Below are 25,011 nucleotides of genomic sequence, written 5' to 3'. Positions count from 1 at the left end.
GGCAGAGAGAGGCAAACAGGCAGGCTTTGCTTAAAGTAATGATTCATTGATTAAAAAGAACATTTTGCCTTCCTTGACAAAAATGTGATAGAAGAAACACAAAAGGCAAATCCTTCTGCATCTATATGATTGATTGGCTAATGCTGTGGGCTCAGTTCCAATAACCTAAAAAGGCCTTTTCAGCAGGAATCATGATGGTCTATCGTGTCCAAATCTAGACAAACCAAATCCAAAGACCAAACTTTTGGGCTATGTGTCTGGTTTGGTGCTTGTGTTTTTTACTGAGCACCCGGTGGATCACCAAGTAGAGCGTGTACCATACAGCTCTGTCCTTCCCGCGGTGACCCGGGTTCGAATCCGGCCCGTGGTCATTTGCAGCATGTCCTCCCCTCTCTCTCTCACATACCTTCCTGTCTCTCTCTCACTAACTCTCTGTCAAATAAAGCATAAAAATGCCTAAAAAAAAACTGTGATTTATGATGAGTGTATGAGTTACACACATAAAGAAAGAAGATACTATGGATGTCTTTAGTCTCTAATTTTGCTCCAATGTTGACCTGCCATGCTACATATGATGTGTGTGTGTGTGTGTGTGTGTGTGTGTGTGCGTGCGTGCGTGCATGTGCACATTTCTGTGAGTGGATTCTTGCTGCAGAGTAAAACAGTTAGAGGGAAATGTTATGCAGTGCATCCTCCCACTGGTTGACCTGTCAATTGCTGGAGCACAAAATGAGGCATCTTTTTAAGGAGGAAGAGCTTCAAGCCTATGTTTAAAGCTAAAAGCTCTTTTCTCCTTTCTCTTTTCTCATTTTTCCATGGCGCCTCTGTGCTTTCATTCAGGCTGTTGTCCTTCCAGTTATCTGTTTGATATAATATAGGGTCCAAATGTGCCACCCCAAGCTCTCATTGTAGAATAGCTCTTGCCACAAACGTCAATAATTGCTGTACATTGAATGATGGGCATTGTAAAGTAAAAAAAAAGTAAAAAGTTTGAATAAGAAATTGAATAAAAAATAGTTTTCATTTCTGTATCTGAGTGCATCTATCATGATGCTACATCTTTATCATCTTTATAATGTACTGTATAAGGCAATTTAGTGCAGCAATTTAATAATCAGTATCTTCAATTTTCTAACAAACCCACGTAGCATGTTACATTGTTCTTGTCATGCCCACTGAGAAAACTGAAAAATTATGTGTGAATGCTAAGTAGACGTATTTTGCCACCATTAATTCATTATACAGTACAGGTAGTGTATGTTACCACATTACCATAAATATTCACATATCCAGCCTGTGTAGTGTGATGTGTGTCTTATAATAACTAGAGACATTATAAATATTATTGTACCATGAGCCAGAACATCAAATTTTAATGACCCATGTCCAATAGCTATAGGAAGTGTGAGAAATCAAAGTGACTCCCATTTCGTCCAGGGAGGAGTGAAATGACTGGAGGAAAAGGAGGAGAAAACAGAAAAGAAGAAAAAGCTATGCTGTATCAATCCTGAAGTGTTTGGGTCGCACATCAACTCCAGAGGTCTCTGTATTTTGAAGGAATAGGATTTGCTTCAAGCTCACAGCACAGCCTATAAGTTAGAGGATTACCTTGGTCCGGATGTGGGTGCTCGGTGAGGTGTGGGTGAGTGTATGGATGTATGAGAGTGAGTGAATGTGAGTGTGAGTGTGTGACTCTGTACACAATCTCAAATGTGTAAACAACCTTGTGTGTAGCACACTGCCTCAGGGTGTGAAAGTCTCAGGGAGAGGCAGCTTAGTCCAAGTAGCTACAGTTATGCGCACATGTAGCTTCCTGAATTCAAAGTGCCTCAAGGCTTTATAGGCTCCACAGGCCAGGAACAGTCACAGATTTGTTAACCTGTTATTAGAGCAGTATGTAAATATGTAATCAAATCATTATTTTATATTGTTAACCAACAATATGGCTCTAGTTACCCAACACTTTCAGGATTTATATATATAATTTTTTGGCATTTTCAGTAGAAAATAGAAAGAGACAGGAAGGATAGGGGAAAGAGAGGGAGATGACATGCAGTCCTGGACCGGACTCAAACCCAGGATGTTGCATTTACATGCTATGTGCCTTAGACCACTATAAGCCGTCATAATGCCCCAGTATGTATGTATGTGTTACAGTTTATGTGGAAAAACAGTCAATACACAAATGTATATTGTGAGGTCTGACTATATGAAGATGTCTTGGTGGCTGGACAAAGCAGTCTCTGTGTTGAAATCTTGTAATCGTGGTTTCTGGAAAGGGAAGAGGCTGACGTCAAAATGATTCAGCGCATTCTCACCTTCAAAATAAAAGCACCAAAATTGAGTCTTGACAATAGGAATTTCAATATCTATTATTCAGGGAACATATGATTTCAAATGTGTGAAACCATAACGCATCATTATTTTACAACCTTGTGACATCCAGTCCAATTGCTTAACATCTTGAATTTGTGGCAATTATTTGGTACAAATTGGGGCTCTGCTAAAAGACTGTAATGCACTTAATTGAGACTAATTCACACCATATGAGCCTATAATGAAATATTATTATTAGAGCATTCCAATTTGATGTGGAGTAGGCCTGGAAAATATCTGAATATAAAGCCCATTTTAGCTTTATTTCACTACTTTGCCATCGAAGTCACGATTTCCCACTGTCACTTCCCATGCATAGAGGTTTCTGGAGCGGTACGCACATTCTCAAGACAAGGTAGTTTTATTAAATCCGTCAATCTGCATGAAGAGTACGCACTTTTCAGGCCAGTGTTGGGCACACGCAATGTTTCCTGGACAAATACCAGGGAGACAGCATTATAAATCAACATCTTTAACATTTATTAGTTCAAAAAAAATGACACCTGTAGTCATATTCACACATCAATTGGTGCTAAAGCTGAAATTATAGCAGACAAAAAAAAGTTCACCGCTAGTCTGCAGTCTAACTCTCTGCAAGCCACGTGACCCATAAAGTGGTGAACAGAGCGAGTGAGCGACCGATAGTGCCATCCATAAAGGCCCTGCTGTCGCAGGGCTAAAAAAAGGTATTATGGATTATTACAAGTTGCGCTCCTATTTTCATACTGGCAATCTCTGCCCAGCAACTTGCTCAGCTGTTGAGAGTGCTCATTCCCTGTTGCGCTTACGCAATTGGCGTAACGGCATTTTAGGGTGATTTTACTACCACAAAATACAGTGTTCGCGGAGAACTCAAGATGGAAGGCAAGTGTCAGATTGTAAAAAAATATTTTGAGTCAGCAGGGCTAGACAGCACCACTTCCCACAGGTCGTCTTCAAAATCCTCCCAACGAAAGTGCTCGCTACACACTTGCACATTTTTCAGCTTCTCCCTAACGGGATCTGGGATATTTGCTGTTTCCAATTGCTGTCAGCCATTGTTGTCGAAGTTTGCTCTTTATAGACAGACGGTGAAAATGAAAAAAATTTCCCTATCTCACCTATGTTTTGAGCCTTGCAGTCTGGCACACAATGAGTTGGCATTTTGTTGCTTGGTGGAATACAATAACCAACTCAACACAGTTCCTCTTATTTGGATACATATCCTAGGTTTTTCTCTCCATCTCTCCTGCCAGGTGTAAACAAACACACCCTCTTCCGCCCTTGCTGGGGGGGGGGGCATGTGCCATCCAGCTACAGACTCACTGAACGGAACGCGCCCCTGGCTGGACAGGCCTCCGGCAGGATGCTAGAGCCTCCGGCTGGGCCGAAACTCTGTCTGGCTAACTCTCTGTCCCCTTTTGGCTCTGACACCCCCGCCCCCGCATGACCTAAACCTTTATCAAGGTAGAAGAGAACTTGTGAACTCGTGAAGGTAGAGGAGAACTTGTGAAGGTAGAGGAGAGCTTCTGAACTCTCGGAGACACATAGATCTTGCTCTTTAACCTCTTATTTACCTTACCACAAATACCCACAAATACTGCTACTATTCTGTGATACAGAGGGAAGGTCCGCGGTGGAATAATTCAGTTTTTAAAATTCGATTATTGAGTTACCTGCCTCGATGCATTCATGATGTTCATGAATGGACTGTTTTTCCACATAAACTGTAACATATGTATGTGTATGTAAGTATGTATGCATTTATTTCTTCTGATAATAAGCCATGTATACAGATTTGTGTTATCCATTATTCTTCCTGTGTGTTTCCTCTCCCTTCCCAAGGTTATGTAGAGAAAATTGGACACCGGGCATCAATATTTCCATATGGGTATAACATTTAAAGATGCAGAGGTGGCGGAAAAAAATATCTGGTAAATGCAGCAACATCATGTTTTTAAGGACTAAATTCAGTGTATTTCAGAGCAACCTTGTGGGTACTTTGACAAAAAGGCTCATTGTCTTTCTGGTCATAAATAGAAACCATACATACAGAGAAAATTTAAAAAAAATGTGGCAGCATCTGGTGGTGGTCAAGGGAACTACATTTATCAAATTCATTGAATATAATAATTAGACGTTTCCCTACAAACTCTTCTCACACCATATCACCAGCAAATCTAACACCATAATGAAAGCTAGGTTGGGATACCTTATCTTTTTAATTTGATCATTGTCACCAGTCAGGTGCAATCAGTTGACAGCAGGGACGTGCAGAGAGTTCTTCAGGGGCAGGTGCTCAAATGAAAAAAGGAGCATCTACAGTGTCAAACAGAATAATCTCTGTTTTAGGAGTGCAGCAATGCGGTGTTGTTATATCCCTTTACTTTACTCATCTTTTATATTTGCTTCCATCTCTTGTCTTTTGTGGAACATTCAAAGTGCCACAATAATAAATGAATGAATAAAATAATAAATAAATAAATGTGGAAATATAAAGAAGAATTTAAAAAAAAAAAGATAAATCTGCTTTAATTGCTTTATTTTTTCCACATTTATTTCTTTATTCATTTTTATATTCATTTTCACATTTATTTGTTCATTTATTTCCACATTTATTTTTTATTCATTTTTATATTTATTTTCACATTTATTTGTTCATTTATATCTATATATATTTCTTTATTTATTTTCATTTTTTTTTTTTTTTATTTATTTATTTCCATATAAATTTATTTATTTATTTCCTTATATATTTTTGCATTTATTTCTTCATTTATTTCCATATATATTTCCCTATTGCCTTTGCCTTTTCCTTATGAGTGACAGTCTCAAAGGGTCTCAGAAACTCCGCCTGAAAGGCTGCAGCTGGACAGAGGTGAAAATGTAACTTTTGTCGTAGGACAACATAAAAGACATTTTTGGAAAGGCCTTGACATGGAGAGTAACATATGTCAATATGAAGAACATGGGTGGTTCCTGTACTGCAATATTGCCCTTTGAACTCTGACCCCGGGCTACTTTTGAAGGCTTATTATGCAGCAACACTAGGGGCTACAGACATGGGGTCAACTTCTCTAGAAAGCTATTGAGCTGTACTTTCATGGGAATGAGATTACTGATGACAGGCGGCACTGAGTTGGGTTGAAATGTAATATTTTCTGAAATTCTCCTGCTTCCCATTAAGATGGCTGAAATCTGACAAAAGATTTGTTCTTTTCCACCCTCAAATACCCCATTAACAACGTCAATTCCATGTTTACAATGTCAACTATGGGAGAAACAACAACAAAACCCACAGAGCAGGGCTTTTGTTGTGAAGTGCTCATAGGAAGTGCAAACTGTTTGCTGTTTACTGGCAAACTGCTCAATATTAGAAAGATGCAATACAATCTGAACCAAGAGGATATAATCAAGAAAATTACAAAAATATGCTTTTGTTGGTGCTATTTTGCCGCGATTTCATCAGCTCAGTTTCATGGGCAGAAAGAGGTATGTTCAATGACAAAACGGATTATGCAACGTTTAGAAACGTTAACTCCTGACTTTTTTTTTTCATTTGGCCTCAAAATTGATCTACAACCATACTAACCATTTTGTTTTTTTAATTAATATTAGCACCAAAGAGCTCAAGCAAAGAAATGCACCAAAGCGGAATGCCTTATTTGGGCAGAAAATGTAAGCCAGACTGTGTGTTCCGTGGTCCAGGAGAGAAAGTTGCAGGCGTCCAGTACTGCCGCGAGAGGCTTTACCATGGAGTCTATGGAACACCCGGTGTGTCCTATACAGATGCAGAAGGGTACCCTTAGCGTCATTATAGCGACACCATGGGATTTGACAAAGAGTCAACATAGGACGAGCTGGGAATGAGAACGGGTTGCAACAGATACATTAGAAAAGAAATGCCTATTGCAATATTTTTTTCCATGATACTGTATCGATTTTCCAGCCCCTCGTATCGATACATTAAAAACAATTCATGTTCATGTTTCAAACGGATTTAAAATTGATTCCACTGAGAATTTGTCCACTGAGTTATCAATATAATGTGATGTACATATTAGACTACCCAGGTGGTATACAGCAAGTTGTATTTTCAGCTCTATTTTAACATTTTCAGTAAATTATGTAGAGTATTGCACTGTATCGCAATTTGTATCATATCGCAATGTATTGTGATACAATCATATCGTGACCCATGTATCGTGATACGTATCGTATCGTGAGGTCCTTGCCAATACCCATACCATACTAGCCTTAGGGATGAACTTGACTCCCTGTAAGAAACACAAGATAACGCTCAACACATGAGTGGAGCACAAACCACACATGCAGAGTTTAGTCTATGATCTAGCGAACATTTCTATCTTTAAGTTAAATTACCTAACGTTAACTCATGGATGTGTTAGCTGACTCTAGCTAACTATTACCAATGTTAGCTTAGCTTGGCTTTATCCAGACTGAATCACTTCACATCGGATGTAAAATTTATACAAATAAAGTCAATGTTATATAATTGAATAAATGATAGAGTCATACCTGGACAATAAAATAAATAAATAAATATATATGGAATCATCTCTCTGCATTTCTGTCTGCCTGATAAATATTAAATACAAAAAAATATATATATTTATATATATATACTGTGTATATATATATATATATAGATATATATGTGTGTGTATATATGTATATATAGTGATTAATCCTCTATTATCTTATTATATTTCTATCATAATAGTACAAGCTGAAGACTCTAACATCCACATGTGAGAAGGACAGAGAAAGGGGTGTTTTGCAGTTGCTCAAATAGTTTTGCTTGCATCGCTATAATTTATTAACTGGAAAATGCCTAAAATGAAATAATACATTTATATTGGAAGGGGCATTTTGTTCAATTAAGGGAAAAGGGGCAGGTGCCCAAGCATCCAGAGCCCCCCCCCCTCCTCTGCAAGTGCCTGATTGACAGATCAGTCAGTACTCAAAAGGACTGAGTCTCATGCAGTGTTCAGGGACAAAAGATTAAACATGACCTTTATATACATAATAGGGTCAACATTAAACTGTGGGAATTTTAGGATTGAGTACCTCCTATTTCACGTCAGATAGAGAATTTTATATTCATGTAACAGAGAACAATATGAATATGGCATACATACTATTGAACATCATGAATAACAAAAGAATGATTCTAAGAACATTCAATTGAAAAAGACCTTGAACACTCCACTTAATTTAGAAAATTATACTTTTTGTATAATGCTAATAATGATACCTTTCCCTGCCCTAAATTCACAGACCCATAGTCATAAGGGGGTGGTCTTAAGCCTTGTGATTTTCTTTAAATGAACATTAATATTCTCCTGAGGTTGAAAATATATTAAGCTCAATTTAGTTCACTAAAAAAAGCTGTTGGATTCTCAGTGGTCTATTGCTAAATATTAATCTTAAGTGAATTAGCTGCCCTTGAAAACCTAGCAACACACTATGAGGTATACAGTTGACCACCAACTCCTTGGCAACAATCAGGCAGGTGTTCCACAGGAAATATGGCTTTTACATTCAGTTTGCAGACGCTCAGAACAGAGAATGCACAGCATGTTTTCAGATGAAATATTCAAAGTGGAGTGCACATAGCTCTGAACAGTACTAACTGCTGATTTGATGATGATGAAAAAAAAGGTTGTGTGTCTTTCTTTCTCTCACATATACAAACACACAAAAAACACCTTCATTTTATGCATACCTTACATGTAGGTGTGAACGCTGGTTCATGCCCTTAAGTTCATTCCTGCATGCTTTTTATGTAGATACACAGATAATACACACACTTGTAGGCAGGCACAATTTTACTGTAACAAGGCGCAGATTTATCGAGAACTAAAAAACCTGGAGAAACACACACAAATAGACACACTCTCACATGCACACACACACAAACACACACGTGCGTACAATGGGTCCTGTGCAAGGCCAAACATCTCTATGGTCATATTCGGAGCTCAAGGCAGCTGTGTCTGCAAACAGAGAAAACAATCAAAAGGCAGTCCATAAACATGCATCGTGTGTCTCACCCCCATCTCTGAAAACAAGACTGAATTTGTATGTAAGGAGGAAGACTTGAAAACCCACTAAAAAATTTAGACTCATACATGGCTCACATCCATAATAATATAATGTTTTCTTGCACAAAGATTCAGTGGTTTCATTGTTTTATGCCAGTCATGAATCAAGCTGTCCTAATGTGTATTGTGCTGTGGTATTTTAGAGAAAGTATAACTGTGCACAGTCAGCTATGCCAAGCACTGAATCAGATAAAAGACCTACATCATTTTCTGCATGATTAGATGATGTTAATTTAACAAATGATTTCACAAAAGAGAACATGTCACTTTCAATTCAAACCAAATCATCCGTTAGAAAGTGTAATTAAGATGTTGAAATACTAAAAAACACAACTATGAGAGATACTAAGATATTTTATCAGCTCTGAATGGAACTATGTTATGCCACTGGCTGCATTTTAAATCTCCTATCCTACAATTTCAGCTAAAAAGCTCAAGCGTTGCCTATGTACATGACTTCTGCATGAGGTGAGGTAATGATTCCTATGTAATGTAGATGTATCACCACACAGGGGCAGAAAAGTCAACATAGTAGCACTGGCCAAGACAAGGCCTGTCATCAGCTGAAAACACCTGTTTAACATAGTTGTACCAGGCCAGACCCGTCATCAGCGAAATATTTGACAGGCTGTGTTTAAAAATACACTCCTCTCAGCCCCTGTGGCTCATACAGCTTAAATACATTAACCATCAATTCTAATTTTTCCTGCTCTGATCATAAGTGTTATAGTTAGTATAGACTAAAAGAATGTTTTTTTGTTTTGAGTGGAAGAGGACTGATATTGTTTGCAGTTTGTTTCTTCCAACATAAGGCTGCAAAAAATATTCAATAACAATCTCATTAACACCAGAAAGAGCATGTTCGTCTTATTCACTTTATTAAGGTAATTTCAGACAAAACATATATTTCTTCAAAGAAACAACATAGAAATATGACATCATTTGAATATTGTCTCAACCCAAACGCACATTTTAAATTGTAAAAGGTGCCCCCCTATTTAGTACTACAAGAACACTGCATCTACCATACAGTGTAAAATCAAAACAGCCATTTTCAACAAAATCTGCACATTGTTATCGATCTTGAGCATTCACATCCTTTGTAGATCCATTATACCCAAACAAACAAGGTAAGTAAAAATCATGGAGAAACCACTGGAATAATTATAGAGGTGCTTTATGTTTCACATCTACACATAGATGCACACAGGTGTGTACACACACACACACATCCATACACACACATACACACACACACACACACACACACATTCCATGAGCTGGGTGTGGAATTACTGGCTTGAGTTGATCTCCGAGGAGGAAGCTGTCAGTGGTTGGGCAGGGATTCGCAGGGTTAACAAATGAATTAAATGACAGGCCGTCTGATTTTCCCAGTTTTCTGTCAGTGCTCAGACAGAGCCTGGCAGTCACTGAGGCTGGATTTACACAGATAGAGAATATAGGATATTTAAAAAACTGAATATGTCAGATATTGCAGGCCTTTCCTCCAAACTCACTAATGTAAATTAATAACCTTTCAGCACTCACAAACCACCACATATTCACCATTCTGAGTTTGCATGGTTCCAGCAAACTAGGTGAGTGTTGCGTATAAAAGAACGACGCTATTACGCCAGTCAATCCCCAATCCAATTAAAACTGTTGGAAAAAAAAATGTTGAAAGATTCAGCCATTTATAATGTACTTCCCCCATCACACCAACTGAGGATAATACAATGAGTACAACACAATGTCAGGATGTCTGGTGTCAGCAGACATAGATTGTGTTATTGGACAGCAGGGGAATCTTGAGGGTGAGGGCAAAAGTCAAGGGGTAAAACCAACCAATGAATGTATTGTCTGTGACATGATCAGTTTACAAAGCATACAGTTTAAACTCAAATCTAAAAGATAGAAATAACCATCTGATTAGAAAAAAATACCAAAACAAATGCTCATGTGCATTTGATAAGTGCCTTAATGAGGAATTGTCCCACTTCTTTGAAAACAGAAAAGAACAAAACAGATAAGAAAATGGTTAAAAGTAAGAATTTAAACACTTTTACAAAATAAACTACATATAGACATTACATACAAGTTTACCTCATAATATTGCACAAATACTCAAGTGGCAACTGCTCTTGTCCCTCTCTATTTTTTCTCTCTCTACACAGACACATTAAAAACATCAGGCATACATGAGTGAGAGACCGAGAGAGAGAAAATAAACTACATAATTCAAATACAGACAATGGGGAAACGACAATGGGGGTCATTTTACAAATGTAGTGTTGGTTTGGAAATGCTGTCATATTCAATATTTTTCGTATTAAATTTGAAAATTAATAAATTATAAAAAAAAATCCAGATTGGAAGGTGTTTAACTAATTGGAATGTGAATATACAATGAATCAGTAAAAGTAATTCAGTGTATCAAATGTATATAAGAAAACCTTAATCACAATTTCAGTGCTTGTCTTCAGAGCTAAGGCTGTGCTTACAAATGGATTTTTTTGCCCGCCTACGTATACCACATAGCTTGCTTTGTAATGGGAATATTTTAAGAGGTAAAAGAGAGGCAATAAAAATATAAAATACATTTACATTTGTACAGTGAAACAAATAATGGGTTCACACTTACGGATCAACCGTCAATCTACAGTTGTAGCAATCATAGAAGTCCCCATCATGCATCTACCCTGCTTCTATCCAGCATTAGCGCTGCAGTGGCTGATGCAGCCTATCAAATGTAGGAAGCAGTAGTTCATAATTTTAACACAAAAATCATGTCTCTCAAATGACTAGTTCCAGATCATTACTCATGCCTTCTGACAGCTAGTAATAAAAATAGATTTGAATTTCTTTAACGATATTCCTCATTTGGTTGACTAATGCATTTGCAGCGCATGCAATAAAAAGTGGTACTTACACCATTGTTTCTTCTGTAGTCCTAATTCCTCTGTATGTGGTACTAATTCTTCCTCTATTTTAGGTTACAATAATAATTTCTGAGCTCACATGAATAAAATTAGTGCTTTTCCTCATGAATCCTAATTCATTGCTACATTTGGGTCATCATTTTGATTGGTCTTGTTTAGTAATGAGGAATGAAAAATACATTTCTCTGTAACTTCCAATAAACATTGAGAAAAAAAAGGCCTTGATATAGCTATTGGATAGCATGAAAATGGAGTCTTAACTTCTTCTTGTGAGTTAAAAAATGACCTGGAGCAAAACTATATGACGCAACTCAAGTGAAACAGAATAAAAAATGAAAAAAGCAGAAAATAAGATAAGTTCACCAGAGGAATCTAGTGTTAAGTTCAAACTCAACTCCAGACTTCTAAATAATAGGAGGTAGCCTTTACCCATTCTCCTGTAACTCCAATTAAGACAAATACCCCTTGGAGTGAGCATTTTGTTGATTTGTTGGGAAATCCTAAAATGGTAAGCCTTTTAGTCCCCACAATGCTGCTGATGATACCAAACTTATTGGACTGACCTAACCAAGAGCCCTTTGCATTCTTAAGCATGGAGTTGAATGCAAAACTGTCTCTCTTTTAATGTTTTTCAAAGTCAATCTTTCGACTGGTTTGTCTCCTGACTAACTCTTATTGTGCTGCCATCACATAAGCACAATTCATTGAAAGGAATGCAGTGAATTTCCTGTTAGTTCTTGGGGGATATGCTTTGTTTTTCCTGTTGCTGGGAGCCAATGTATTTTTTCTCTTGCCCTCTTTAACTTCCTGTCTGGGAGCTTGGCTGTTCAGGGAGGCTGGAGAGGTGAGTGTCAGGAGCCATTGATAAGACTACTGCTGTTCCTCACCAAATCCTTTCTCCCCCACCATTCCAAGCCCCCAGATCACACTCTTTTCAGGCTTGGTGTGTCACAGATGAGGGTTGTGCTTTTTTAAATGAGAATTTAGTAGCCAGGAAGGGGAGAAATGCTTCTTAAGCATTACTAAAGAAAACCCAAAGCACAAAACTCATATAAGTGACTTTGAATGGAGATGGTGGTGCTGCTGGTGGTGGAGGTGACAAAAATCTCTCTCATGCCATGCTGCTGGTTGGTGTGCTTTGGGTGCTGCCAATGCTAGCATTGGCACTACTGTTCTCGGAGGGGGAAGGGTTGGTGGAGACAGGTTGTCGCTTTGTCACCGAGCAGGGACATCCTGGAAAACGAGGAGAGAAAAAAACATAATAAGAACAAGATGAAAAGAAAAGAAAAGAAGAAAAAAAACAGAAAAGAAAAAAAGAAGCATTTCTCACCAGAAAGATTTGCTGCAGTTGAGCTCATGTCCAGTCCGGTTGGGTATCCTGAATCCCATAAAACAGATTGAGAAAATTTCAAATCTAGACAAATATTATCCCAATCCATATTCTATTTTAGAATAGAAAGATTACATCTTTAGGCAGAAGCTTACCTGTTTTAATTTTGATAAACCACAGAGCTCCAATAAGTAGTACTCCAATCAGGAACCCTCCAGATGCAATGCACAACACAGCAGGTAGGCCAAAATATAAGCATGGCGGTGCTGAAATATACACATGTGAAAAATTAATGTATGCAAGCCTCACCTAAACATAATGCCACAGAGCTGATTAACTAAAGAGTGATGCTCTTTCATTTTCATTTTGTAACTCATTTGTAATTTTTATTTCCCTACCACAAAGGTACAAGCAAACCTCTGTAGGCTACAGTAAACATAACAATTTCATAAATTTTGCTGTGGTAGTTCACAGCCTAATTGAGGGCAAAAGTGAATTTGTGAAAATGAAATGACTATCTGTCTCTCTTTTAAAATTAAACAATCCAAATTTGACTTTACAGTAAAGCCCAGAATTGGCAGCGCCCCTTGGGCAAGCTGTGTGCTGATTTACCCCACACAAGCTGTTTCAGTGATTACAGTGATTAGAAAATAAAACAACTTTGGGGCCAGCAGCAAAGGAAAAATCACTCTCCCTCAAAGGAGGTTAGATATCAGTATTGCTGACGAGTAAGAAAACAGACAAACTCTGAAACACATTCAGGCCTCAGACGTACACATACACACATGCACAAACACAACATTGTCTGAAACCAAGCAGATAAGCAGTGCAATGTTAAGACAGACACACAGTTTCACAGCTTCCTTTCCTCTGCTTCCTGTGGAGATCCTCCAACAGGAATCCTGAACATCTGGGAAGAAGCCAATCATGAGCCTTCTCTCAGCTGCCTCTGCTGCCTCCTGTATTCTGTGCAACTGGGCAACATGCTAGCCTAGGTACTATGCTGGGCTCCATACAATACAGCTCTATTTTCCTGAAGTACAGGAAAGACAGGATACAAGACAGACAGAGGACTACGTTCTGTTTATTTGGCAGAACCTTTTGTCACCTCCCTGTGAGCCATGTGCATTTACATGATCGTTGTTGTTAGGTTGGATTGAAGGTGTTTAAAGCGTCTCTGCAGGGAGGGCAGATGGAATAAGTATTAATGCTGGTGTCAATACATTTTACTGAATGGTATCGACATATGAAGCGGCTGATATAGTACGAATGACTCCACATGTCATTTAAATTATGAAGTTATTGAGAGACTATATTTAAATATCGGCATGCTATTTAAGAGTATCAAGACCAAGGATCCTGGTCCAGCTGGAGCCTTGGCCTAGTGGACCAGCTGAATTAAACTGGAACCAGAGCACTGAAAAATAGTGACATCCCAGCGAGCCAAAACCTGGAACTCAGTTAATTAGTCATTTTCTCAGTGAACAACATTCCTTTCACTAGGCTTGAACCTAAATGGACCAGAAAAATCACAGTGTATCAAGCAGGCTTTCTATTGAGATTTAAAAAAAACAACCAAAACATCTATAATCAGTTGACGTGGTAGTTTGCGTATGTGCAGCTTTGTCAGCAAAGCTGAATAAACAGGGTCAGGAAGCAGAAGCTCCAGTGCAGGTGGAGAGGAGGAGACAGACAGCAGGCCTGTGCTGTGACTCCCAGGAGCCCCCTGTAGGGAAACTACCAAACAGGAAGGATTGCTGAATGAGGAACACAGTCCAATCACGGGGCAAAAGGCTCCCAGCAGCAAGCATTCAGCCAGTCTTGCTGATATAACAACCTGTAAGCTCCGACACTGGATGGCAACTGAATGGGACTTCCTAACTTAAGCAATAGAACTGAGGGAGCTGGCATCGATTGATGATGTTTGCAGTTACTTGGTGGGCAAGGAACTTTTATGTCAATGAGCAGTTGCCTGAGTTTAATGGGAAGAAGCGTGTTCCCTTACTACTAGTTCCCTTCCTCTATTTGAACAGGTCCCAGAGTCTCTCCACAAACTTGAATTTCTTGTATTTGACTTGATGCAAATCAGCCAAAATGAGCACAAACAGGACAGGAAAGCATGAATTGATGCACCTACTGTATATATTTCTCCTCTCATGTGAAATGGAGGAAAAGAGAAGCTTATGGAACAAACAAATCTTTTGTAAATCTGGCAGACAAGTGTGCCAAACCATAGCATGAGTCTCAGGTTCATCAACATTTTCTTTCATTGTCCTTTTGCCAAGAAGTGGCTCCCCCCTGGATGACATGCACTGAGGAATGTGAGATTGGTTCCTGTCTCATCTGCGTGGAGAATGTCCTTTCTTTGAAGAGACACCTTTCCTTGTTTGAGTTCAATGTGTTGAATTCTCGGACAATAGCTCTCGGCCCAGTGCCTGTGTTTGGACAGCGATGCAGTCAGACTCCCTTGGAAACAAAAAAGGACCTCACCCCCCTCCCTTGGGGGTCATTACTCCTGATTGTGGCCACAAGGTCAGACTGCAGACCTTCCTAAAGGAGGAGGCCCTGCCCCGCACCCCCTTACTGGCTTCACTCCATATCCTGACCTCATTGCCATGACAACAGTCTGTGCAGCATTCGTTGTGGATGGAAAGCAACAATAGCAATGAAAACAAGAAAGAGCCAGCATCCTGGTATGTGATTTGTAACCGAAAATAAGTGGATTCCATTCCATTCCATTCCAAAAGCTGAACTGTTGAGATTGTATGAAGACCATGTAATGAGTCCACCATTCTTATGCTTAACAGAAGTGAGTTGAAATTATTTCATTATTTTGTCTTGTTTGAAAGAGGAGAAAGTGCACTGTACAGTGAAGGCAGAAGTTCATAAAAATACTGATGGTTGAAGGTTGGATGTGAAAATGACCTCATCATAAAATTTCCCCAGACAATATGAATATAAATCTAGTCCTCTGATGGGCAAAAATAACATCTGCCCAAGTCTGATGTCAAAGCTAATTGGACATTGGTAACAGGACACTGGGTTGGTGAGGCTGGACTAAGTGAACAACTCAATGGGGATGCACGCTTTGTAATAATCGCAAGTGAAGTTGGTCTGCACAGGATTGAAATCACTGAATCACTCCAGTAAACATGAGCACAAATGGAGCACAAATCATGGATTGTAGCTTTAAACTGAACTCACTTGATGGTGGCATACACAGCTGGGTAACCTCCAGATTCCTCTTCACTCTTCCTCCATCTCCACATTTCTAGTGAGAAGGTCAAAGAAAAAATAAACATTACATTTTCTTGGCAGCACATCAACAAAGCTTGAAGGTTACAAAGTAAAAAGTTTATAAAGGAAAAGGATATATACGGTATATATAATATTAGGAACACTAAACTCTAAATGTGGTTAATTTTACTTAACATTCAAATTGTTTTGTGAAAACAATAAGTGGGATTGTTGACATGGTTGTTCAACATCTTAAATTATAAAAACATAAACAATACAGTTGGATGTAATAACATAGCATGTAATTTAGTGATTGAGTAAAATGTGGTGAATTTAGAATAATTTGGTCAGAGCAGACTTTGAGCTTGCATTTATAAGATGCTGTGAGGATGAAATCAAATACCAGAAAAAAATATTTAGTTCATTTCCAACATCTTATGCAGCCATGATTAAAAAAAATACAACTTCTTCATTATTCAACATCTCTAAAATACAGACGACCTAGTTGGTAAGTGCTTTATTTTGTCATTTGCCATCATTTTGCCAACCAAATACTTAAGTTACCTACTATACTGAAACTATTACAATTTGTGTATTTTGTGCTACCATCATGTTATAGGTGTCACTTCAGTGTGAGACCATGATCCGCCTACCTCTGGCATTTTCTTTATAACCTGAATAGAGAAGGCTGATCGATTCCCTACACCACCGCCTAGAGAGATCGCTATGCTAAACTGTATTAAAAGATTTGGCGATTTAATTTGCTCAATTTCCGGCAAAGGTACATACACGGTAAAATGTGACTCAAGACCTTTTCTGAATCGGCAGGAGCCTTTCTTCAATCCAGGATAATTTGAATTTGTTCACACTGTTCGGTACCGCCCCCCACGGTGCATTTTTTGTGGGAGAAGAGTGAGATTAACAGGCAAACCCATTTTAAACACTGTTGAACATTGTTGAAATAAATTGCTGCATAGTGAATTATACATATGCCAAGATTCAGAAAATACAGATCTATGAGTATGTTGGTACTGGTGTCTGGCACAGGTGGCAGACACCAGTACCAACATACTCACAAAAGGACTATACCACACTGCTATCTAATTTTTACCTTGTCTGTCATTCAACCACACTAGTTCTCATATATGCACCTGAATAAAACATTTTTCTAAATATGCATGTAAGAATCAAATATTGATCTGGTTGAGTGAGAGAGGGTGAAAGTGTGCAGGAGTCCTTAGATTCATTAGAAGCTGTTTTCATAGACACTCCAGGGAGATGCAGTAACACATGGTGTAACAGACTGCTGTAACACACTGAGTCTCATCTACAGTATCATTGTTTATTTCCATAACAACATCATGAACATTTCTCTGGAATGGACTCGCACAGTTTAGTCGTGTTTAGTCAGTTTATGTCATCTAACCGGAAGCTGTGCTATACTTTGTGGAACAATGAATGAGTTTTATATTCTAATAACACAACAGCTGTGAACCCACACATAAATCCCTTAATAAAGCCCAAATGACAAATGCATGGGTCCACCAAGACAGTATCCTATTCATTGTCTATAAAGCAGCTTTGGCTTTTCCATCCAGGATACAAAACTGTCCTAGGCCACTGGAATAACATGAGTATTCTGCAACTCAGTGGAACAATTGTGTATTAGTAAAATGACTCACTGAATGAATCACTCCAAAATTGGGTGGTCAAAAAATGGTTAGACAGTTGATAAGAGTATAGACAGAGTATATAAATTTATTTTAATTCCAGTGCTTTTAGGACCATGGCTGTGGCCTAATACTGAAAGTAGCATGTTCACCATTTGCTCGTTTTATATAACATATAAATAAACTTAAAGGAATGAAACAGACACAAATGATAAGGTTTAACATTTAAACTGTGAGCTAAAAGGGGCATATAACCAATCTGAAGGGTATTTTAACCACAGTATTTCCACTATGTGGAAGCTATTATGTCACTTGTACTTACCAAGTGGCATAATACAGACATATAAATACTGATTGAGTGTGACCTTATCTTGTATGGAAACATATTTTTAAGTATGCCACCATACGGATCAGAGTTGTCCCGTATCGCTGTCATCGACCAATCTCGACTGGGATTGCCCAGCATGCATCACAACTGGCTGTCAATCACAAGACAATTTGATTGACACATGGTGAAACTGCTATTGAATCAAATGAAGAGGCGTTGAAAGCAGCATCAAAATAAACGTGGTAGTGAAAGCATGAATGAATTTATTGAAGCAGTGGCGATTGGAAATGAAGTAAATTGAATTGTTTCAATTGCTTGTAAAATAAATAATGTCATGGTGATCAAATACAATGATGATTTGTAAATGATTAAATTTCACTGTGCAATAATTTAATTTGGTAGTGTTTTAACACTTTAATATTAATTTTAATTGCATTTTATTTGATGTAACATTTAATTATATTTATTTTATTTGATGCAACATTTAATATGATAGCATTTTATTCAATCCACTATTTAATTTGATAGCTATTTAATTGATCCAGTGTTTAATTTATTATTTTTGCTACTTCAGAGCATCAGCAGCATTTTCTTGACCAACGAAATGGTGAAATTCTTGAAGATTACAGTCTCTTGAATTGACAAAATGATAAGCCACACTTATAGCTGAGTTTGTAATGAAAAGAACGATATGTGGTATCGTGGTAAACAAGGGCCAAATTCAATGCATAGCAAAATTGCAAAAATTACCTTAGACTCCAGAGGGTGTTAATGACATTTTTACGTTCCATACTGAGTAAATTCGGAGCACAGTTGTTCCATATTTTCCGATGAAAGTGAGAATAACACAATTGTGAATAATAAGGAAAACATTCTCATTACAAACGTGACTACATGGTAAATTTGATTGGAATAATTGCAGCCAGCAGGCAGCTCTCTGGGTGCATTCCATTTGGCCAAAATGCGTTTTATCCTCCATCCTCCTGTCCTCGACTCCTCGCTGACTTGGCATCCAAAAATTAGCTGCTGTCATTAAGGATGTTCCAAATGGTTAAATGACGCATGAAGGAGCCTTCATATCTCCTCGCCTCTGTCCTCTAATGAGCCGTGGCCGGAGGATACACAGGTGTATCCTGAATGCGGAAATGATGAGACATGTGGCACATGCCTATATAAGCCCACCTCCATACCATCAGAAATGTGAAAAAGAAATAAAAGAGAAACTCCACAGTTCTAAGTAACCCAAAGTATAATGTCATATATTCTCCAAAGAGTAATAGGCTTTAAATCTTAGCCTAACTTTTGTTAAGTGTTATGTTAACTGTTCATATGCTGACAGCTCTGTTTGATTTTTAGGATATAAAACTTTGCCGGTATAGGCAGAAGTAACAGATTGGTCACTTAAGGCTTAAGGCTTGTGAATGTGATTATAGGAACAGAGGAGGAGACGCAGCAGCTGATTAATCTCCAGACTGAAAATCTCCTCTTGCTGCATTTGACTGGTTTGCTGCATCTGTATTAATCTCTTGTGAGTTGTGTTTGTGTTGGTTGCCATGGAATTTCCCTTCGGGATAATACATTTTTACGAAGCCTCATTAACAGCCTTTCATTTTGCACATTATGTTCTTACAGCTAGATCTATGGTCATTTAGGGGAATAAAAAGAATAAAACTTCGTTAGTGAGATGTCAAATAGCCTATATGATGATCATTGCCTAACCCAAGTTGCAAGAAGGATAAAAGATTGACAGTAACAGTAGCTTGATTAATTTCTGTTAGGTGTTGCAAATTTCTTTTAAGACAAGGCTCATGTGGGGTTAACATAGTTTAGATGAATCCCACATTAATCTTAACTTTGTGAAACGTTTCTATGTGGATAAAATATGAGCCTTAGAATAATTTGACAGCTGTCATCCGTGGAGGGTACAGGAATCCTGTGGGAGGAGCCTCAAACGCCACGCTTCAAATGTCACTTCAATATGTACATTCCAATTCACAGGACACAGTTCACTCGCTTCCTCTCCTCCTCGCATCTTCTCCTCATTTCCCCTGTGACCTTTCACCAAGAAGTCGAGGAGGAGACGAGGATGAGGCGAGGAGAAATCGTTGGGTGCATCCTGTTTGTCTTCACTAGTGCTTGTTTCCTCTCCTCCCTCACTACCACTTCTCTCCTGCCAGGAGGTAACTTGGAGAAGTGAACAGAATAGGGACAGCTGTTTCCTTCTGTCATCATAAAAGTCTGAGTCCATTGTAGATGAAGTAGCCCTATCACAAACAAAAATCCTATAGCCAATCACTATTGTTTTATTGTACTGTGATAAAGATTATATTAAACAAAATTCTGTCACTAAGCTAGTCTGCAGTAGGATTACATAGCGTAAACTACTGTATGTAGGCCATAGTCTACAAACATTTTATGGAGTTTAGCATTACGCCTACAGGCACCTACATGAATATTTTCAAGTAAAGAAATGTAATACTCAAAAATATCTAGCCTATAATCTGCAAGCCTATCATTATTAGCCTGTGATATTCTTGCAAGATAATCCTGTCCATATTGTCTTTGTTGGTAATACTTAAAATTTAGTTGGGAGGGTCTGGGGTGTGGCATGTGAAAATACTTCCTGAAAGAATACTCTGGTGATGGCAAGATGGTGGGGCAAACATCAGCCCCTGGGTCACAAAGGACAGTAGGATGTAGTTGAGGAAAGGAGGAAGGAATTTCTACGGTAGCGGGACGCACCCTTTATGTAATGGAATGCAGCCTCTCTCTCCTCCTCAGTGTGATTGCTCATTCTGTGTGTGATGGTGTGTGTGTGTGTGTGTGTGTGTGTGTGTGTGTGTCCTCATTGGCTGTCACCAGGTTACGGAGTCATGAGCAGGGGAGTGATGGGAGTCAGACTGATATTTAAAAATGGCCTCTTCCCCTTCTTCAAGCCCTCCTGTCAAATGCAACACATTGTAAAAATATTGCTGTGAATGTGAAGCCTATTTTATACCTGTAATTTTTATTTCATTTAGAAGGAAGTGCAGTTATAAAAAATATTTTGGTGCATTAAAAACGTCATAGTGAAGAGAGGCTGATAAAATGGTAGAGAAAGATCATATGATGTCCCTCTGGAGTTGAACCCAGGATGCCACAGTTACAAGGTGAGCACCGTACCCAACTAAGCCAACAGCTTGTTTCTCTGTGAGTTCCTCCCTACTCTTGTCAGAATCTGTGCACACTTCTTATCTGCTATATCTGCCAAAGTTTCTCTCTGGCTTTGTTTGTGGTGATGGTGTTGCCTTTTTTTTTGCTATAATATTTTATTCATCGTACTATTTGATTAATATTTGCTGCACCATGACCGTGAACCTCACAACTCTCTAAGACTTCTTCTTCTTCTTCTCCTTCTTCTGCTTCTAAAAGTCATCTTCAATCATATTGGCTTAATGTAATTGGACCCCGCTGATTGCTTGCGGCTGTATTTATTATTTCAAATTATGTACTATGCTGCAATGCATGGTGATCCATGCTTGACATCTCGGGTCTGTGTTTTAAAGTTGTGAACACACCAGGCTTGAATTCGCCTGATTATATTAGCTGGAAGTTGGTTGTTGGTTATTAGTTGGAAATTGGATTAAATCCCAGATTGATTTGTTAGGTTAACTCAAGCTTCCCATCCTCTCAAAACAATACATTACATAAAACATTGAAACTTAACTGACTCCTCTCTAATCAGTAGTTACTGCAGTGGGATATTGTTTTGAGAAGATGTGCTGTAGCTCTGATTACCTCAATTTAACATGTAGTTTGAGCATACTGCAGTCATGGCGCTGAAATTTACACAGGTGAAAAACAATCAACCGTTAAAATTCAAGAAAACAGAATTAACTCGCAAGCATTATGCACCAGTCCTGTCTCCACTGGCCAGACAGAAGTAAAACAAAAAAGTGAGGTTAGGCATGGACTGACACGTAGCCTATTTGCATATTATTATCATAATCCTATCTTAATTGGAACCCTATTTCTATGAAAGGATACACAGTAGCTTACACTAGTCTCTATATCTATAATGTAAGATCATATATGATTGATTAAACATCCAGCAAATATGCCTCTTTTCATTTCACTCAATGGCTGACACTTGATGGCAATGCCTAAACTATGTGTACATACGCAAGGTAAAATTTGAATTAGGCTATGTCTTATACGGCAACTCATACATGAATTCCTACCTCACTGTAGCAAAGTTTGACAGTGCATTCCAGGTCCCAGGTGGTGGAGGCCAGCTCTTGAAGCTGATCCAAAGAGAAGCTGACTCGGGTACTGTTGGGACAGACTTTTGTGGAGCAGGCCTCAGGGATGAAGGGCATCTCTTTCACCACGGGGCATGAGCCCTTGGAGCGCACAAAGCAGCTGATCACCTTGATGGTCAGGACAATCTCCCCTAAAGTGTGCCCTGAGATCTATAGGAGACAGAGGACAGAACATAATTTGAGAAATGGAAATTACTTACATCTGTGGGCATCATGCTGGTGCACTGACAAGAACGTAGCAGGTGTGTTCCATCATTTGTGCCCACAGTTATTTCAACAAAGTCATATTACTTTGCTGGATTGATGCACCTGATCTGTCAGTTGATGGCCCTGTAGCTCTACCAACGCATTCTCTTTTTACTGTGAATCCATCATAATGCCTTTAACTATTGTAGAAGATTGCAAATGTGTTTTGAACCTTTATTGAGCAGGAGGTGAGGTGGGAGACTGGTGAGATACAGACAAGAAACAGAAAAGGATGGCTCTAGGGTGAATGGGGTTCTCACCTCTGCATAAATCCTCTTGTCACTCTGCACCTTAGTGTTGGGGTCCAGGGGAGAACGGTAGTCTGGGGAGGAGTACAGCTCCATCTGCAGGGGCATCTGATGAGGGGCGCTTGTTGTAGTGGAGATGACTGGTTCTTGTGCTGTTTCTGTAACTGAGACAAAAAAAAAAGCTAATATAATATACAGTATATATACAGTATATATATATATATATATGTGCATACATTATATTATATATATGTAACTTGTTTTTAAAATGAAAAAATAAACATATGCCTGCAAATTAAAAATATATATATATATACATATATATGCACGAATGAATAAAAAACATAACAAAAAAAACGAATATCCTCAGAGGTAATTTCCATTGCAGCATAGAACATAACTTGAAATAATAAATACAGCTGCAAGCAATCAGCGGGGTCCAATTACATTAAGCCAATATGATTGAAGATGACTTTTAGAAGCAGAAGAAAGAGAAGGAGAAGGAGAAAAAAATGAAACACTATCCTAACATATTGTTCTTGCTAGTTTATGATTCAAAAAAGACAGGCCAGGGTTTGAACCCACAATCCTGAGCTTGAGAGGCAGGTGCTTTACCTACATACTGAACCAAACACTTCTGACTGAACTCTTGAGGAGAAAATAACTAGAAAGAGAAGTACTGTCATACTGCAGCCTATGATTGAAAGGGTTTAGAACTCTAATAGAACTCCCCATTAATCAAATTCATCATGGCCTTGCAAGCATCGTTTTTAGAGTACTGCATCTACAACAGCTATAGAGCATCTGCCAAAGATTTACATGTGAACACAACTTCTCCACCTTTCTTCATCTTACCTGAAGGGTTATCTTTTTTTCCCAGCACCAGTGAAACCATGGAGACGTCTAGACTAATTTCAGTGTAGCTGGTGAAAGTATTGGCTGTAAAATGACCCAAAGCCTTCTTCTGCACATCCTCTGCACTGTCACTGTTCAATGTAAGTGAAGGCATGAGTCTATGTGTTAAGCCGGTCAGTAGGATTTCATTGTTGGACTGTAGGAAGGGAAGAAAAGTAAAAATAAATCAGTTATGAGTGACATTGATCTAGGGCTGGAATTAATATGAAGTACAGTTTCACTGCCATGGAAAAGCTTATTGTGTGTCAGAGATTGTTTCATCAAGTTATGAAGTGAGTTAGCGCTGTATATACTGTAAAGTGACAGAATGGAAAGTCTTTGACCCCTTAATAAATCTTAAGATATTAAAAATATGTACAGTGGGGTCCTGTTGTGGTTGTGGGACAATAAATATGATGACTATAACTACTGTGTGTAGTGTTGCTTACACCAAACTTTGTGTGTCGTGGATTATGGAAGCTCCATGTGGTTCCCTGAGGGCCTCGCAGGAATACACTGATTATCTTCTCTGTATCCACATGAACTGATACATAGCTGTAACACAAAGAATACAAAATTACAAGGCTGCCCATAAATTACTCTCTATACAGTAGTTACATGTTGACCTGATACTAAGGTCAAGGATAATATATTACTTCAACTTATTCTTGACCTTAGTGCCGCATTTGACAATCATAACATCTTAACTGACCATCTCAGAAATTGTGTGGGAATTATAGGTTCTATTTTGAAATGGCTTAAATCTTATGTCTCAAACATCTCATTTCTCTGTTGTCTTTGGTAGTGGCATGCCTAAATGTTCCACATTGGGTCCCATTTTTGTCTCTATAGATGTTTCATTTAGGTCACGTTATTTGTGAAAATAATTATATTGATAGTTATGCTGATGATACCCAACTTTATATACCTGTAAAACCCAGTAATTCAAGTTGTCTAGCAACTTTAAATGATTCGGTCAAACATTAAAGCTGTACTAGGCAAGATTTTTATGGAAAAATACACCTGTCTTATTAGCCTATGTTATGAACACACATAGCCTTACATCCGCAGGCAAGTCCAATTTGAAAATGAAAGGTGATCAGGTTTTGCATTGTTCCCCGGGCTGTTATAGCTCGCCTGATGACATTACATTGGTAGACTAAGTTTGTCTTATATAAACTTACCTTTTATTGTTATATATATTTGTAGATCCATTGTTTTATGATATGTAATATAATATAATTTTAATTGTTTACTGATTCATTACCTGTCTCACTGTAGATGTATGTGTATTTTTATATTTCCTCAAAATTGTATGAATTAAACATTGTTTCA

The 25,011-nt window shown here is 38.3% G+C and overlaps 1 protein-coding gene across 1 annotated transcript in view; it reads right to left on the bottom strand.

The window, feature by feature from the left end:
- Nucleotides 1–9,353: 9,353 nt before the first annotated feature.
- Nucleotides 9,354–25,011, bottom strand: part of eng (endoglin) — a 47,933-nt gene continuing 32,275 nt past the window's right edge. The window contains exons 7-14 of the mRNA XM_071524077.1: nt 24,126–24,231; nt 23,638–23,833; nt 22,795–22,946; nt 22,208–22,438; nt 15,957–16,023; nt 12,908–13,018; nt 12,753–12,800; nt 9,354–12,655 (exon numbers count right to left, since the gene is read on the bottom strand). Coding sequence (XP_071380178.1) covers nt 12,534–12,655; nt 12,753–12,800; nt 12,908–13,018; nt 15,957–16,023; nt 22,208–22,438; nt 22,795–22,946; nt 23,638–23,833; nt 24,126–24,231 — 1,033 coding nt within the window. The 3' untranslated portion in view covers nt 9,354–12,533. The remainder of the gene's footprint in view (nt 12,656–12,752; nt 12,801–12,907; nt 13,019–15,956; nt 16,024–22,207; nt 22,439–22,794; nt 22,947–23,637; nt 23,834–24,125; nt 24,232–25,011) is intronic.

This window comes from Centroberyx affinis, unplaced genomic scaffold, assembly GCF_046629955.1.
Source record: "Centroberyx affinis isolate AG114_WGS23_722 - 3 ecotype Tasmania unplaced genomic scaffold, CSIRO-AGI_Caff_v1 ptg001144l_1, whole genome shotgun sequence".
Lineage (NCBI taxonomy): Eukaryota > Metazoa > Chordata > Actinopteri > Beryciformes > Berycidae > Centroberyx > Centroberyx affinis.
This window is presented reverse-complemented; position numbering and strand designations above follow the sequence as displayed.